General features: G+C 40.9%; 1 protein-coding gene across 4 annotated transcripts in view; it reads left to right on the forward strand.

The window, feature by feature from the left end:
- Positions 1 to 17,112, forward strand: part of UNC13B (unc-13 homolog B) — a 212,014-nt gene that overhangs the window by 170,409 nt on the left and 24,493 nt on the right. For all 4 annotated transcript variants that reach the window (XM_072030926.1, XM_038170586.2, XM_038170582.2 and 1 more), the window contains 5 exons: positions 4,589 to 4,685; positions 5,478 to 5,621; positions 5,779 to 5,856; positions 6,920 to 6,997; positions 14,064 to 14,152. In XM_072030926.1, the coding sequence (XP_071887027.1) occupies positions 4,589 to 4,685; positions 5,478 to 5,621; positions 5,779 to 5,856; positions 6,920 to 6,997; positions 14,064 to 14,152 (486 nt within the window). The remainder of the gene's footprint in view (positions 1 to 4,588; positions 4,686 to 5,477; positions 5,622 to 5,778; positions 5,857 to 6,919; positions 6,998 to 14,063; positions 14,153 to 17,112) is intronic.

Here is a 17,112-nt window from a genome sequence, read left to right on the forward strand (position 1 = left end):
TCTTCTAAGTAAGGTTTACTCACATCTCTCCAGCTGGTCTGTGTCTTGACATAAAACACCTAGACTTAGACACTGATGTTTCATCTGGGCCTTGTCTTGCAGACAGTGCTCTGCTCTAGCACACTGGGATGATAGCAGCCTCTTTCTTCAGTGATATTGTCAACCAGTGATGTTTCCAGTGGGTCACAAGCCAGCCCCCAGGCACCCTTGACAGTGTCCTACCTACCTGTTCTTGCCATCTGGTATGTGGCTGTTAACTGCTGTCCAAATGCAGCACTCTGCATTTGCCCCTCTTGGAAAAAACATCTTGCTTGGACGGTGTTTTCAGTCTGGTATTTTGAATACTCTTCCCATCCTCCTCTGCGCACAAGCCTTATGTTATCTGCGTGCTAATCAGACTTGAGAGACAGTTGGTGTAATTGCTCAGCTTGGACCATGGGCCTTGCTTAACAAATCAGATCAGTGAGAGGCATTCATTCAGTGAATAGGGTGCAGGAGCGACAGTCTCAGAAGCCTGGTTCTCTTTGTGCCTCTGAATCAGTGCAGTGTTAGGCAAGCCATTACATATTCTTAATCCCTTTTCGCTCCTGTATAATCAGGATAATGATGTTCAGTTTCGTTTTGCTGTCTTTTGTAAACTGTTCTGCTCTGCTGGCTTTTGTGTATATGAGCACTGGAGCTCATGTACTTGTACAGCCAATGGCTTCCCTTGTTACTTCACACTTAGATCTTAGTACACTTACATGTTAGTACATCTCACTACATCTTAGTACAATAGACGTGTTATCAGGAACAAATGATGTTTATTTCAACCATGGCCTTCACCTATTTCTGCATACACCCTTCATATCATTTACAGCAACACTTGAATTTGTTTCATCCAAACATTTTTGGTCTTCACAGACTCACAGAATGGCTGAGGTTGGAAGGGACCTCTGGGTCCATCTGGTCCAACTCAAGCAGTGACACCCAGAGTAGGTTGCCCAGGACCAGTCCAGGTGGCTTTTGAAGATTTCCAAGGAAGGAGACTCCACAGCCTCTCTGGGCAAAATGTGCCAGTGCTCCGTCACCTGCACAACAAAGAAGGGCTTCCTTAAGCTTACTTAAACAGTCTTAAAACTTCCTTAAACAAAGGAGTTCATGCATCAAGTTTGCCCATCAGTAAACTCAGGTGAAAATAAATTGCCTCTCTCCAGAAAATAGCAGAGATATTTATCTTATAAAAAAGGCAAAAGGCTATCCACAAACTTGCATTTCTTGTTGAAACTGTGCAAAACCATATTTCTCCTAGCCTTAGGATACAATTGAATGAGGTGAAGGTTCCAAAGTGCTGAGGTTGAAGTCTTTATGTTCCCTTTATTTTCTGAAATTCAGCAGCAGTTTCTGAAAATGAAGTAGGAACACAGCTGAGAGTGGATCTTCAAAACTTACTTTGTTTTTAGCTGCCAGATAAAAGCTGTAAAGTGTCAGTTTCTATAAAAAATAAAAATAAAATCACTAGCCTTTTAGGTATGTAAAGAAGTGGGGAAAGCTTTCTTGCCTTCGAAATTCTGTCTTATTCTTCTGGTTCACTTTATTAACCAGTATTTTCCTCTCCAACTCTTTGAAATCCTGCCTGCCTTCATGCCTCTGTGCTTGCCAAAGCCCACTGAATTTTCATTGGGTACCCACATACATTACCACAAGAAATGAACAAGATTAATTCACCTGTGAAGCCTAATACCACAGGAGCCAGGCTCATGGCCAAGCTGAAATTGGAGCCTTTTGTATTATGTTTCTATTGTGCAACCAACAGGCAAACTTTCATTTAGCCGCAAAGCACTTCTGCTTTTCTCTGCAGGCAGGAGTGAGGGGTTTTCTGTGCGAAAATCATTTGGAGATGTTGGCTGTGCCAACTCAAGCCATGCTGTGCCGACCCCTGCAAGCACAGAATGTCTCTGAAACAGCACCACGAGCCTCTGCCTTGTGTGCTGGTGTGTGAGTCATTACAACGTTTGGTTCTAGATCAATAATTGAAGCAGAGAAAATATATGCCGTATAACAACATTTTGAAGCTATTTCTGCATGAAATCAATTTTTTTTTATTAGTTTCTGTGTTACATTATTTTGGATATCATTTTTTATATGTTGCCCTCGTAGTCCCCAAAGTCCTTTCTTACTTGCTCGACAGCCTAAGAACTGATAGTAAAACACTTTAAGGGATATTTGGCCTAAGATAACTCTAGGTTTGTGTTACAGCTCAAAGCATGTTTTAGTCCTGAATGTGCCCAGGGACTAGAAGTATTTATTAGATGATGTATATCTTTTGTGCTTTACTGCTAGCCAGCAAAGGACAAAGTTGAGGCTGGCTTTGCAAATGTAGTTACTGATTTCTTAACCTGAGCTGAGTGATTCACTTTGCACTTTAACATTCGTATTAAACCTCTTTCTGGAGCTAATGATTTTTTTTTTTAGGTGTAAAAAAAAATGAACAGTACCTTTTTCCTTACCATCTTTGTCTAGACAATTTGGTGAAACAGTAAAATACCTATGCAATTCATGCAATTATACACCAACATATGGTAGCCATAAAAACGTGCAATGACTGTTTTCAACACTGAATGGCCATTTCTTATAGATATGGTGCAATAATCAAGGGTGAATGATAGGAAGTAGTTCTACTTCTCAGAGCCAAAATCGTGGCTTCTGGCACAAACAAGTAATTTTCTGTATGTTGCGCAATGGTGTGTGAAGCAGCGCCTTGCAGTCTCTGAGCTCTGAAAAAGGTGGACAATGGATAGTTGCTTCCTTGTAAACTGCCCGAGTTCTTTTTTAAGGATTAATCTGTAGTTTCAAACTATACTGTTGGAATTAAAAGTGAAATGTGGAAAGTGCAAGAAAATTTCAGCAAATTTCCAAATATACTGATTTTTAGAAGCTTGAGTTTTCATTTAGAAGGAAGTTTTCAAGAACATGGGAATTGCATATGTCTATGACAGTGTTCCACTTTCACTGTCTACAATAAATAAGGCTGCATGGACAGGTTGCTGTTGGCATTTAACACTGTGTCTGTTACAGTTTCCAATATTAGCATTGATGTGCTTTATATTTCAAAGTGTAGAGAGCATTTAAGGCTATCTAGTATGCTCTGTCTGTGAATTTGCTCTTGATCTCCCTCTCATGTCTGGCACATGCTTTCATGTTCTTTGCAAACTCAGCCCATAATTATCACAATCTGCATGAACACAGCTGCCTATTAAGAGGTTATTTTCTGTGAAGCTCATATAAAAATCATTTGTGTGGACTGAAATCACGTATGGGCATTTTTTCCCTTATTTGTGAATGCTGTTTAGTAATATTTGAAGTTAAGATTTTCTTCAGCTGCAGTTGCACACATCGAATCCTAGAGAGACATTTAAATAAAGTCATAGGTGTTCTGTTGTTACTTAAACACAGACAGGAAAAAATCATCTCACTTGTGCTATGTGTTTATGTCCCACAGAGCAGAGAACAGAGGCATGCCCAGCTCTAAGATCCCATTGCTGAAGCTACTTCTCACTTTGCCTGTTTATTTTAGGCAAGGTGGGATTGTGTAGAAGCCCTTTGTTTGGTGTACTTTGTACTTCCAGATGCCATTTCATGCAAGGCATCTCCCTAAGACACAGCAGTGGCTGTTGCAGTAGCATCTTGGAATGTGGTCTACCACATTCCCCAATTTATTCTCCCAAGTAAGGAGAGGGAACAGAGACAAACTTTGCTGTCCTGCTTTCAGGACTTGCGTGCTCTGGGGACTCGACTCTGCTCCAAGGCTGTTGGTCTAGCACTTTTTGCATGAACTAAGTTTGTACTTTAAAATAAAAACAGCAAAAAGCTGCTTACAGGGCTGGCCAGCTTCCAGCAAGCCCTGGAGGATGTGCTGTGTAATCACCTGAAGATAATCTTAAACATCCTCACAGTGCAGTCAACAAGCTAAGGAAATGGGAGGATGCTCTAGAGTGGGGAAGGGGAGAGCAGCACTAAGGTGGAGAAAACTTCTCCATTGTGGCAGTCCAGAAGTATGTCTGTATCTAGGGATAAAATAGCTGAAGGGCCCTGGAAAACAGACTCTTTTCCTCTCTCTATACTCCTTCACATATCTCATGTGAAAGATGTCAGACCCAAATGGGCAGCAGGACAGTTTTGGCACATACAGACAGTGGGCATAGAGATCTCTCATGTCCCGTCTGGCACCTGGGTGAAAGGGAAAAAATACAGTAGAAGTACTATGAGGTGATGAAATGTTAAAGGAGGTACTAAGGGGGAAAAAGAAGGGAAGGTAGCAAGAAAGAAGAAAGAGGAGAAAGGCAAAAACAGCACATGACAAGCAGTCTGCAGAGGCTGGGTTATCTTTTCTGCTGGAGCAGCCCAAGTGACACAAGGGTTGCTGAAACAGCACTGCTGTCTGACAGTAATGGTGGTGAATGAGGAAGGGCAAATGTTATTCTGAGGGTATTTAGTTTACCTAAACATCTGCTGGGTGCTGCAGGGACGGGCATGTCGCTGGGGTGAGGTCTGGTTGGAATGCTGTGTTTCTTGCTGTAACTTCCTGTCTTTCCTGTTCCTCGTGCAGGTGGTTTGAGCAGTTCGTGATGCAGTGGCTGGATGAAAATGAAGATGTTTCCTTAGAATTCCTGCATGGTGCTCTGGAGAGAGATAAAAAAGATGGGGTATGTAGGTGTTTCTGAGTGGAGGACTTGGTGCTGCATGCTTCAGTGCCCAGAACCAAATAACAACACAGTAAATTCAGCTGTCATACAGGCGGATGACACAGCCCTTTTTGCATGCTGAACATTTGGGAAAACTTGTTTATTTTAGGACTTTCCTCTATGGGTTAGAGTCTTGTTGTGCAAGGTGCATATCATTCATGTATGTCTATTCTGTTCCGCTGGTGTTAATTTGTCAGCCAGTGGCTTGGTGTTCTTTCTCTTTGTGTTTGTGTGATATGCAATAGAAATGTAAGGCAGTTTGCATATATGCAATGAGAATGTGACATTAATCCCTAGATAGAGTAATCTTATTCTTAGTTTGCTGAGTATTCCCAATGGAAAGTAAGAGCATTCCAGTTTTAGTGACTGTTGGCACTGTAGGCTGTGATGTTAATAATGTAAGCATTCTCTTTAATGTCTCAATTTTAAGCCAGTCTTAAAAAGTTCTTCACTCATCTTTCCTTGTTATTGACAGGCAAGCCATGCATCTCAATAATGTTTCCAGCATCATGCTACATTTCCTTAACGCTTCTCATGTTGTAGTTGGTGAAGGATGGTGAACTGTAGCCCCAACAGAGATGGCTATTTAGCTGCTTTGGGCCTTTTAGAGAGCTTTTGCCTAATTCTGAGGAAGAAGTGGGTTTTGGTATAGTTGTCCCATTTCTAGCTCTAAAGATGACTGAGACCTGCATGAAATGTGTGCATTTCAAATCTTCCCATCTGAGAATGACTCTCTTTGTACTTCTGTTTTAGTTCCAGCAAACATCCGAGCATGCTCTGTTCTCTTGCTCAGTGGTGGATGTCTTCACCCAGCTCAATCAGAGCTTTGAGATCATTAAGAAGCTGGAGTGCCCAGACCCTGTCATTGTTGCTCATTATAATAGGAGGTTTGCTAAGGTAATACCCTTATCATCCAGCTATTTGTCTGCATGTAGTGGGATGCAAAACAGTATGATGTTTAGAAGGACTGTGGTCTTTGGCTTTGGTTTTATTTCCTGAAGATTTTCTGTTTTGCTAGAGCACAAGTAATAGTACTCACATCTTGTCTTTGCAGACTATTGGGAAAGTGCTGATGCAGTATGCTGATATCCTGTCCAAGAGCTTCCAATCCTACTGTTCCAAGGAGAAACTGGTGAGTCCAGCTGAATTTCATTACCATTCTGGGGATTCACATAATTATCATAATTGAAAAAAAAAAAAAAAAAAAAGCTGGTTTTCTTGCATTGTACATGACTGTGTTTATGGTGTAAATATTTTCAGTATTGATTTTCATCATCAATTCCTAGGCATTTGTGGATTGAGTTCAGGCTTGGCCATAAAATAAAAATAGGTTGTGAAGGTGATTTGCAGGGCTTGGAGGTTGTCAGGTCCAAATGAAATTAACTTCTAGTCTGTCTGTCTGGGTCATACATCACAGAGGTGATTTAGGAAGAAAAGGAGGGGAAGAAAAAGGCGCAAGGACACAGGTTGCCCTCTAGGTCTGTTACACAGCAGCTCTCTTGGTTTACTGAGGTATCCATGAAATTATCTTACTGTTTAATAAAATAACCAAAATTCACGATATTTAACTAAAAAAAAAAAAAGGCAGCAACAAATAAAAAAGCAAACATTTTTGAACCTTGGCTCTGTCCCATATGTTTTTTTGTGTCTCACCCATCTGTCCCAGGAAGTGAAACTACAAAGGGAAGAAAGTTGCTCAAGCTGCCTTTGACTGTTGCTCTCAGTCTCGTCCTGGCAGAACCCACATGTGTCTCTGAATGCAGCTCTGGCTGGCAGTTCCCCTTCTGATCTGGGATTTACACCACTCAGGATAGTGCAGTACAGCATTAAAAGGCCAAAGGCAACATAGGTAGGACTACTGTATAGCATGGCAGGAGATGTAGAGAGAGTTGGACTTTGTCCTGACACTGATTCTTTTTTTGTGGTAAAACTGTGGAGAAAGGTACAATGGAGAAGAGCTCCCTGATCTGTTTTTTTGCTGGAACTGGCCATCTGATTTCAAGCTGGAGAAAGGAGGACTTAACTTTTTTTAGGTCTGAGTGCTGAAATTTTTGCTTGCCCTACCTCCTATTTGACTGTGAGAATCTGTGAGATCTGGTGGTACCTGAGGGAGGGTGTTGAGGCACAGCCTGTACCACCCATGAAAATGTGTTGCTGTCCTGAGCAGTAACAGGCATCTCCTTTTGTCCCGTCAGCCCTGCATCCTGATGAATAACATCCAGCAACTCAGAGTGCAGCTAGAGAAGATGTTTGAAGCTATGGGTGGTAAAGAGGTAAGAGCGCTAAGAGACCGAACATTTCTCATTCCTACTGCACTGTTAGTAGCTAATTGGCGTCATACCAGTACTTGCAGGCTGTAGTCATAAGGTAATGTGACACCTGGCACTTTCACAAGCGTGAGGAGGCAGCCATGTCTGAAGACTTTTCAACTAAATTTATCACAAGATGCAAGAGCATGTGTTTTGAAATAGAGAATAGTATAGAGGAGGGGAAAAAAAAGGATATGTACTGTGCTCATGTTGGCTGGATGTAGGCATGGCTGATGGTTCTTCAATTCTGAATGAAGACACACAAGTCTGAGAGCTGTTGACATTAAGACATTTTTCATGGCATATGAATGTGGGTGCCTCTTGCATTAAATGTCCAATATCTAATATATTGCAGACATGCAAATATATGAGCTCTACTCACGCTTTGCTGGATACTTGGATGTGTCCATGAATACAGATATCGTTCTTAGTTTTTGTTCTTGTTCTGAGATAGCCATTTTCACAGAAATAAGGATTTTCTCCCCAAAGTCACTGTTTCTGTTTTGATATAATCTGTGTATTTTTTTTTTCTTTTTCATTGCTTTTCAAGACTCAGGAAGATGGAGAAAAGGCTGCTGATACTGATGTTAGGAAAAATTAGTTTTCTAAGACTAAGTGCATTTTCTTTCCTTGTGTTGTGGTAGAACATGTGCTATGATCTGTATGCCAAGAGAAAAATCCACTTTGATGGGCAGCTCAGTTTTTGTTTGTACTGCTGTTACAAATCTTTCTTGTGCTTAGTGGCAGAATTCTATGAAGTGGCAAAAATCTCTTTAAAAAGATCTACCCCATGATGCAAAGAAAACTGCAAGGTTCTCAACAATCCTAATTTATTAGCATTACATCAAAAAATAAAATGATACGCTCTCAGCTGTAATAGCAGTGATAGATAAAGGCTTTTTTTGTCCCAGGAAAAGGTAAATCTGTGATTTCACGTTTATGAAGTGGTTTATAACATCTTAATTCATGTGCACTTAATTTCCCTTAAGAAATCAATTTGCTATTTTTTCTATAGTGCTGGCTATTAAGTAGGGTTTCCTTATAATTCAGATTGAAGGTACCTCCTGATACTCTGTCAAATAGTATCTTTATGGGGGAAAGGGTAGTATTTAATGAGACAGTTGGCTTCTTTTCCTAGCCTAAACCTCTTCTCTGCGTTCTGCCCTTTAAAACCTTCCTCATGAGGTAGGTAAGGTGAAACAGAGGTATCAATCCACTATTTCCTCTGCTGTGTGGAATCAGAGAGAAAAGAAAAAAAATAAAATAAAAGGTGTGTAGGGGGGAGAGGAACACAGACTGTGAGCAGTAAAACATGTAGGAAGAAACCTGGCAAATGTGCTCGGAAGCTGTTTTTTGGAAAGAATTTTTCTTTTCAAATGCTGCTTGTCCACTTCATTAGGCTGCCACTGATCACCAGAAATAAATTGTGTTGTGTTAGATGCCTGAATTGTTTGCTCTTCCCAGGGGTTTTACTCTTGGAGACTAAGTAGTACTTTGCTTCTTGACTTGAAATCTGCCAGAGCCTTTGTTTTGCTACAGTAAATATGGTCTCTCTAGTTTGAGTAGTCCTTTTTCTGATGCAGATTGATGCTGTCCTAGTGAGTGTCAACTGGTGAGACAACTGCTTTGAAAACGGAATGCTTAAAAAACGTGCTGCTGGAAATGCATCTGAGTTTTATCTTCTCCTTCAAGAGGGGCAGTTTACTTTCTGTGACAGATTTGATATTTATCTATACACCACGCAGCTTGTGCAAATGTAAACATTGTCCTCTTGACTGCTCTAACCAAAAACGAACTGCTTCCTTGGGGGATTAAGAAAATAGTATACTGTTATGCCCTGGTTGTCTTGAATTGTTCACCTTTTTGTGTTCTCAGAGGTGTTGTTGAGAACTGGGTGTCAACTATTCTGTTGTTCCTACAACGGGTATGTTAGGTGTAGAGTGTGGGAAGCCAGAACTGGGGGATTGCTGTTAGTTATTGCTGCTTGTGGCTTCATCTGCTTCTGATTCACAGATACATCTCCTTCTACAGGACACTAGCACTGCACACCTTTGGAAAGCTTTTAAACAACTCTGCTACCTAGGGGCTTTTGGCCAGTGAATCAAAAAAACTCTCATTTTCTTGCTTCTACATCTAGGGTTCACCGATAGTTGCCCTGCAGTGTAATGTTGTAACAAGAAACAGAAGTGCTTGCCCAGTACTATTTTAGGTAATTTGGCTCCTAGATATAGTGATAGAATGCCTTCCTTCTGCACCCCGAATGAGGAGCGTTACTTCTGCCCCACTTCTCTCATTCTTTTTTAAGCTGTAGTATGCAGAAGGTAAAGAGAGAGAAAGAAAAAAAAAAAGGCAAAAATTGTACTTTATATCTGGATTTAATGTGTGATGTCTTGTGGTCCATGAACATTACTAGTCAGAACTACTCATAAGGGTCAGGACATCAGGACCTTAGCACTCTGCAGAGTGATTCTCTTGGCTCTGTACTTGAGATCCCGGGGTGTATGTACATATATTTTTAGTTCATAGGAAAACACAGATGACTTTTAGGATTTATAATTAATACTTTCATTTCCTATCTGATATATGTTGATCTCACAGGATCAAAACAGCTTCAGCATGGCTCAAAAGCATTCTCATATGTTTCTGAAGCCAGTTTTGGAAGGGCAGAATCTATGGAGTGATAATTGGCTTTAAAAGCATAATGGGCAGTGGAGTTAGCAATGAGTGCTGGACAGAAACTGGGTTGCTTTTTGCTAAAATGGGCTATATAGGTTAATTGCTATTGTTTGCTTGACTGTGGTCCCATTTATTTATTCATATATTACTTACTGAAATCTAATGTCACCTGCATTTTCTATCCACCTTTGCAGTTTTTCTGCAGACTTGTGTTCTCTCTGTGCTGTCTCTGACACTAGAATAAGCCTTTCTCATTTTGCTTGTGAGAAACTGCTTGCTGTAGCCCATTATTTTGCTCATTTTTTTTTTTGAGAGTTATGAACTCATAACAGTGAAATTAAAAGCAGTTGTGCTGTGGAAGCCTAGATTAAAACATTTCTGTACATTTTTGCCTTGAAGTCAAGTGTGCAGGGTGAATATTGGAGAGAAGCGCTGCCTAGGGAACCCAGAGAATTAGCTACTGAGTAGTGGCAGATTGTCATCATACAATTTTCATGCCTTCAGTTACAAGCTAAGCTGTACAATTAATGCTTTGGGAAACTCTCTTCTTAATGCTTAGCCAGGGTTAGCCCACATTTTAAATCCGAAGTTAGCTAACTGAATAATAAATTATAGGAAAACTTAAAAACAGCCAAGACTTGATAAGAATGTTCTCAAAGGATTTGTGGCATCTGCTGATTGCTCCTCATTACCCTCCCATATGCCATAGCTAAGGCCACTCTAGTGTTTGAAAAGCTTGTCTGTATTCAGCTCTTCAGGTTTCTTACTCTTGAGCACTGCAGGAGGATGAAAATTTGGTGCAGCAAGTCCCCTTAGTTCAGTCTGAGCTCACTGCCCTACAGTTAGCTCTGCAGAAAGGAGCTCCCACTAGCTAGCTGGAGAGGCAGAACAAAAACCAGCAACCTCAAACAGGAGTCAGATGAACCCAATAACTTGTATAAAGTTTCTCTATTTTTTACAAGAGCACAGGGCAAGATTCTTTGGTTGTTGATATCAGCAACCTGATGATTCACAGGTTCTCTGACTTTAAGATGTGAATTGATTAACTTCTTGAACCTTCTTGAAGGAGAGAGATGTGTTTCTCCAGTTACAGAAGAGCCTTCCAGTTCTGGTTGCTCATGCTTCATCACTGTGTGTAGACACCAAGGAAGAACAAATGACATCCTTTGAAGAACCTGGAAACCCATCAGAGCAAATTATTAGGCTTTTGGGTTCCATTTCATCCATGAGATAAAGATCAGTCTAAAATGAAGTTCATAATAGTGTAAATGCCACATTTCAAACTATTAGAGAACATGATGTTCCTGCTTTGAATGTGCTTGGATGAAACTTTGAGGCCCAGTTTCTGTGAATTGCCAAGTCCCAGATAATCACAGGAAATCAATAGACCCTGCTTTGTTCCCTGAAATGTAGATAAAGTTACTGCTTCTCTGTTTTATGTGCACCTCAGTCTTCTGTACCATACATTTATTCTCAAACACAGAATTATGTAAGTGTCAGCCTTTATTTCCACTGGAATTGGAACATTTGCTCAGATATCAGAAGCCACCTCACTGTTGGTGCTGTCCCATGCTTTGCACGGGGAACTTTTCATTAGCTTTCTTCCTCTGAATCATCTTCAATACACCCACGGAATGGGTATCATAAGCCTGCTGAGCTCGAGCACCCAATGAAAATGGTCTGGCCATGATGTATTTCAGTGACCCAGCTGCATAATACTGCTTTACACTACCTGTCAGCTTTATCATGCAGTCCAAGTAGCATTTCCTGCTATCAGTGGTAGCTGATAGACTAGGATAGGAATTCATTGGCTAAGCAGCAAAATAAATGCTGTTTCGTTTAAGCACCGTTATCAGTGCTTCACCATATTGGCAAAGAACAGCTTGAAGTCATACGGGGTGTTATAGGGACTCTGTAATTTATGTATGTGAGACAGCAGTGCACACCTACTTGCCCCTTCATAGTGGACTTCAATCATGCTCAGTTAATTCTCTGAGGTTTGCTTTCATGTCAAAGCATGTTAATACCGAAGCATCAGCAATCAGGAACATACTTTGCAGTTTCTCCTTTTGTGATAGCAGTTGCCCAGAAGAAAACAACCATTCTAGAATGGCAGAGAACTTGGTGATTACTGAACCAGAATGTTTACCACCAGGACTTTGCTTCATGAGGGTGAGGCTGGGCACGTTGAAGCTAAACCTGCGTGACTGTCTTGCCAGTTGCACCCAGAGAGCTATGGGTTGATGTGCTGGAAGAGGAACAGCTCCTAGCCACAGATGATGGGGCTCATCCTCTTGGCAAAGCATTGCTCCAGCTGTCCCTTCTTGCAGTCCCAGCCCTGGCAATCAGCCTTTCTTCTGCTCCCAGGAAGATGAGATTGCAATCAACAAGTATAATAGCAAGGAGAAGCTCAGAGGTTGTTGGTGAGCAGTCTACGTCACCTCGTGGTAGAACAAGTCATTAATTGCATGGTTCATGAACCAGAGCGATCAGCTGTTGCTTTTGACCTCAGACATCCAAACCTTGGTACATGTGCCTCTGGTAGCTTATAAAGAAGCAAACAGAGAGGAACAGGTGTCTTGTGCCAATTTCTTTTTGTTGTTGTTTTGTTCCATTTTGTTCTGTTTTCTCCTCAACTGGAAAAGCAGTTCCTTGAAATGTTTGGATGGATCCTGAACTGGTTCTGCCTCAAACCTCCCAGAAGTGGCCAAAACCAGAATACTGTTCAGCACTTTTAATTACAGATAGCGAACCAGGCAACTTGTGACTCATCCCTTCTCATAGTACGAGAAGGGTAGGAAAATGTAAGGGCAAGACAAACCACCACCAACAGATGCTGTTTTTGTTTTTGTTACCTACATGGTTGGCCAGAAAGAGTGCTGATTGGCATTATGTTAGCTTTACTCTGCCTTTGTAGTGAGTTCTAAAGGTAAAAGGAATATGAATTCACTTTAATAAAGGAAAAATAGCTACAGCTAGCAATGCCTGAAGTTATAAGGCTTAAGTAATCATTGTTTGCTTATTTTCCCCCTATTCTTTAAATGATCCAGTAGTTTCATTAGCACAGTTTCAAGTGCCTAATAGAGAGCTAGTTTTCCACACCAGCTCCCAAAGGAAAATGAACAGATCAAATTCCAAATCCCTTAAGGCTCAGCTTTCTCTAACAGACAGTGAGAATTGTAAAGAGGTCTTCAGCGCTGAGTACAGTAGTGGGTGCTCCTGTCGTGGTCAAATCCTCTATAGGTGTATGTGTACACAAAATGTAAAAATCTGAACTGTTTGTTAACCACCTAGCCCGTTACATTGGTAAATAGGTACTCTGCCTTAGAGGTAAGGCTGAAATTCTGAATGCCAAATGCAAACATTTCTGGAAGGTTTTTGTTTTACAAGAAGCTTGCCTGTGAAGAAACAGGTCTTCCAAGTTGCTTTTTCAAAGCAAATGATCCCTAAGCATTCAACATGAGGTGTTATGTGTACACAGAGGTGGGTTTCTCACAATCGGCTCTTTCGATGCTGGAATGATGACGACAACAGGAGTGAAGGGCACTGCTGAATGCAAAAACAGATGGCTTTGGGCTGGTAATACTGGAGCAAGCACTTTTCATACAGCATATACCAACATATCAGCTGCATCCATTTAGTGCTTGGGGCACTTTTTAATTTTTTCTTGTCAAGTCTTCTCTGAATAGTTGTATTGAAAAAGCTGTCCAGATCAGTGTCAGAATAGAGCTGTTTGTACTCAATACACAAAGCTGAGACGATGCTTTCCAAAAGTGATCAGTGCACAACAGTTCTTGCTGTTATATTGTGTACACATTTTCAGAATAGCTGGGGTCCAGTCTTCTGAGAGCAGTGGCTGGGTCAATCTTACTTTTGAATACTGACAGCAGGTTGGAGGGTGAAATAGCATCTTTCAAGACCATGCACAGAGAGGCGTACAAGTAAATAACATCCAGTCTAATAAGTCAGTCCTATCTCCTTATAGACTTAGCAATGAAATGACCCATGAGCCCAAGGTAACACACAGTATTTGCTAATTTCTCAGCTTGCTTATGCTGTTGGCCATGGGGAGTTCACATTCACTTTCTTAACTCTGCAAATATCAGTAAGAGGACTGTGAGGGTATTGGAGCCTGCAGCAATGCCTTGCTGCTGTTTGGGCAAATATCTTTTGATGATTTCACAGCTTCTGTAACAGCAGGAGACAGTGGTGGAGAGGATCCCAGCTGACAAAGTCCATTGTTGATGGTTCACCTGCTCTTTTTAAGAGTGGCCTCAACAGTGAACAAGAGCAGTGTGAAGGAGACCAGGCTGCCCCTCTAGGTTCAAGCTAAGTGCTCTTCTTTCATCCGCAGTTGGATGCAGAAGCAAGTGACCATCTCAAAGAGCTGCAGGTGAAGTTGAACAATGTTTTGGATGAGCTGAGTGCAGTGTTTGGTAACAGGTGAGTATAATGAGGTCCCTGTTTTTGAAGCATTCCTTTCTTTTGTCTAATCTCGTTCAGTCAGATCGAGAAGAGAAAAGAAACTTGTAACAAATTGCATTCTATTTTTCTTTTTGTCCTAAATTCATGGTCTTTCAAATATGAGACCATATAAAGAAGTGAGAAATGTTTTTAGAACTCTCTCTTTTCTGTATTGCTCTGCTTAGAAATGTAACAGGGAGATCCCTCAACTGTAAAATGTATTTGAATTACGTGAAATTATTTTTTTTCTGTAAGTAGTGCTTGTCAGTAACAGAATTGCCTGCTACTTTATTGCTTGGAAAGCAGTTTCCAGCTTAGCATTTATGAAGTAACATTTGTGTTTAAATGTTCTGCTCTAAATGTATGAAATAGTTGACTGATTTCTGATTGTTAAATGAGTATTGGAATACAAAGGAAACGGGTTTAGAATTTGAGATTGACTTGTTCTGATGTTGCAATGGATGGTGTTTTCTAGTCTTTCAAGGGAGGAGCTCTTTAAAGAATTGCCCGCCACAGATGGCAATTAAATTTTATTTTCAATCATGATACAATTTACCTGAATATAAAAATGTGTTTGACTTTATGGTTCACTACAAAATTATTATAAAAGATGTTAATTAAACAAAATCTAGAAATACAGGGTTCCAAACTGATCTCCAAAACCAACCACTTCTCATGATAAACCCCATTCATTTCATATTGTGCTTTATTACAAGATTAATGCAGGCATGTAGTTGAAGCATGGGTGAGGAGAATAAAACAAATTGTACCAACTTGGCCTCTTACAGTCTGCAGATTTGCAGTGCTTAAGACCAAAAATCCTGGTGGGATTTGTCATCATTTATCTGGATTTCAGCACACAGAGCTAGTGGGGAGTTCCCATTGCCAGTGGATGGTATAGCAAGAAATGGAGAAATTCCAACTGTAACAGAGCTGAATTGATAAAATTCATAATTAGATGGGGAATAAGTGAGAAATCGTAATTAGGGAGTGAGTTTTATCTGAAACCTGTCTCCATGGTGTCACTGCTACAAGACAATTAGGGTACAATCTTGACATTTGCAAGTATGATTTAAAGAGATTATTCAGCATCGGCATACATACCAGGGAGCATTTCAGAGAGATGTGCCAGAGAGAGATTTTACCAGTCAGACAGCTCAGATGCTTTGCTTATTCCTTAACAGTAATAGGGGATAGAAAGCAGAGCTGCAGTTTACTGTATAAGCTGTATATATGATCTTCTGAAGGATGTAAACGTGGGAGGTAAGACAGATATCCACAATATTCCATACAGAGTCTGTAAACAGTGCTCCTACAGCACTGTGCACACCTGACACTGCAGATCTTACTCTGCTTCGTCTGTGAGATAATTGCACCAGCTGGGAAAAAACAGCACGTATCTTTATGAGCCTTACAACCTTTGTGCCGAGAGGCTTGTGTTTGGACACAGAAGCATTTTCTTCTTTAAAGGATTTCAGCAGAGAAGGTGAAACTTGAAAGGCTTTACGCTTCGTGCAAGGCTAGCTGATGTTTTGTTCTTGGAGGCTGTAGGAGTGAAGGAAGGAATTTCCTGCAGGAATTGTGGAGCAAGGCACCCTGTTTGTCAGTATAAGCGAGGCTGTCTTTTAACTTGCTGCTGCCAAGGGCACCTGTCAAGCTGTATGTCTACATCAGCCTTGCTTTTAGGTGAACCTGTTGCCACAGTAACTGATTAACCATTTTTCATAATTCGTGACAATTTTACCTTGCGTTAATTTTAACCTTTGAAGATACTCTATTATTTTTTTATCCCCTGGCTGGATGTTTACAGCATCTTCAAGCAGGGTCCCAAAACAGATGCAGTATTTGGAAGAACTATGGGGTGAGATTAGCCTGCAACAGAATAGGGACTGTCAGCAGTACAGGAGATTGTTGGTACTATTTTCCTTGTGGCTTATGTCTGGTTAAGCTGCTGTTGTTGTAGCCACAACTGATAGTTGCAAACTCCTCTCTGCTAGAAATCAGGAAAGTGGAAGCGGAGGCTGCATGCAGAGAACCCTCCATTGTCTGTCTGGAATTGCTCTGGTGAGACGCAGATTAGAAGTGAACCAGAGAGACCATGAGGCTAGAGGTGGCACTGCAGGAAAGGGAAGATGTAATGGAGTGGGAAAGGAAGGTGGGAGCTGTAGGACAGAAAGAGCTGTGTGCTGGGACTCAGGATGTGGATGTCCTAGTGACTCAAGCAAAAGTCTGTGCCACTTACAGATACAAAGCTGGTTTCCAAACCTGTGTCCCTGCTCTGAAATCTACCTGAGCTACTAGCACTGGTTTCTCTTCCTGGTTTCAAACTTATGTGCTGTTAGTGGATAGTTAAATGTCACTTGTAAAGCCTATTGTTAGTAATTGTTCTTTTAAATGTCAAAGCATTTCCCTTTATTCACTGAATTTGATATGTTGACAATTCCGCTGTGCTATTCATCATATTTAACCATTGTATTATTTCATTTTGAACCTCTTAGCAGTAAAAAATGGAAAGGTAACTGCTTTAATGGCTTGCATGCCACTTGCATGTCAATGAGCACAGTGTGCTCATTGCACAGCTGAGCCCCGCATCCGTATTTGACATTTCAGTATAGCATGGACTGCATGGCAGTGGACTGGTTTCAGTCAGTTCTTGCTTTCACACCGTTTCTATGATCTTCAAGACTTGACTTATGGTGGGTCATAACCAGATTGTTGCCGATTGACTGTTAGGTGCTCAGAGTTGTGTACGTGCTGGGCCATTGCTCCATACTATATCCCAATCTTTGTGGTGTAACACCCTATGTAGAAAGCAAAAATACATCAGAGCAGCTTTAGCTAAGAATAATGGCATTTCTCAAAATCTGGAAAGGATCGTTTCTTTTTGCAATCTCAATGAACAAATTGATCTCAAGTGTGATGTGTGTTTTGTTCAGAGG

Source organism: Anas platyrhynchos, chromosome Z (genome assembly GCF_047663525.1).
Source record: "Anas platyrhynchos isolate ZD024472 breed Pekin duck chromosome Z, IASCAAS_PekinDuck_T2T, whole genome shotgun sequence".
Taxonomy (NCBI): domain Eukaryota; kingdom Metazoa; phylum Chordata; class Aves; order Anseriformes; family Anatidae; genus Anas; species Anas platyrhynchos.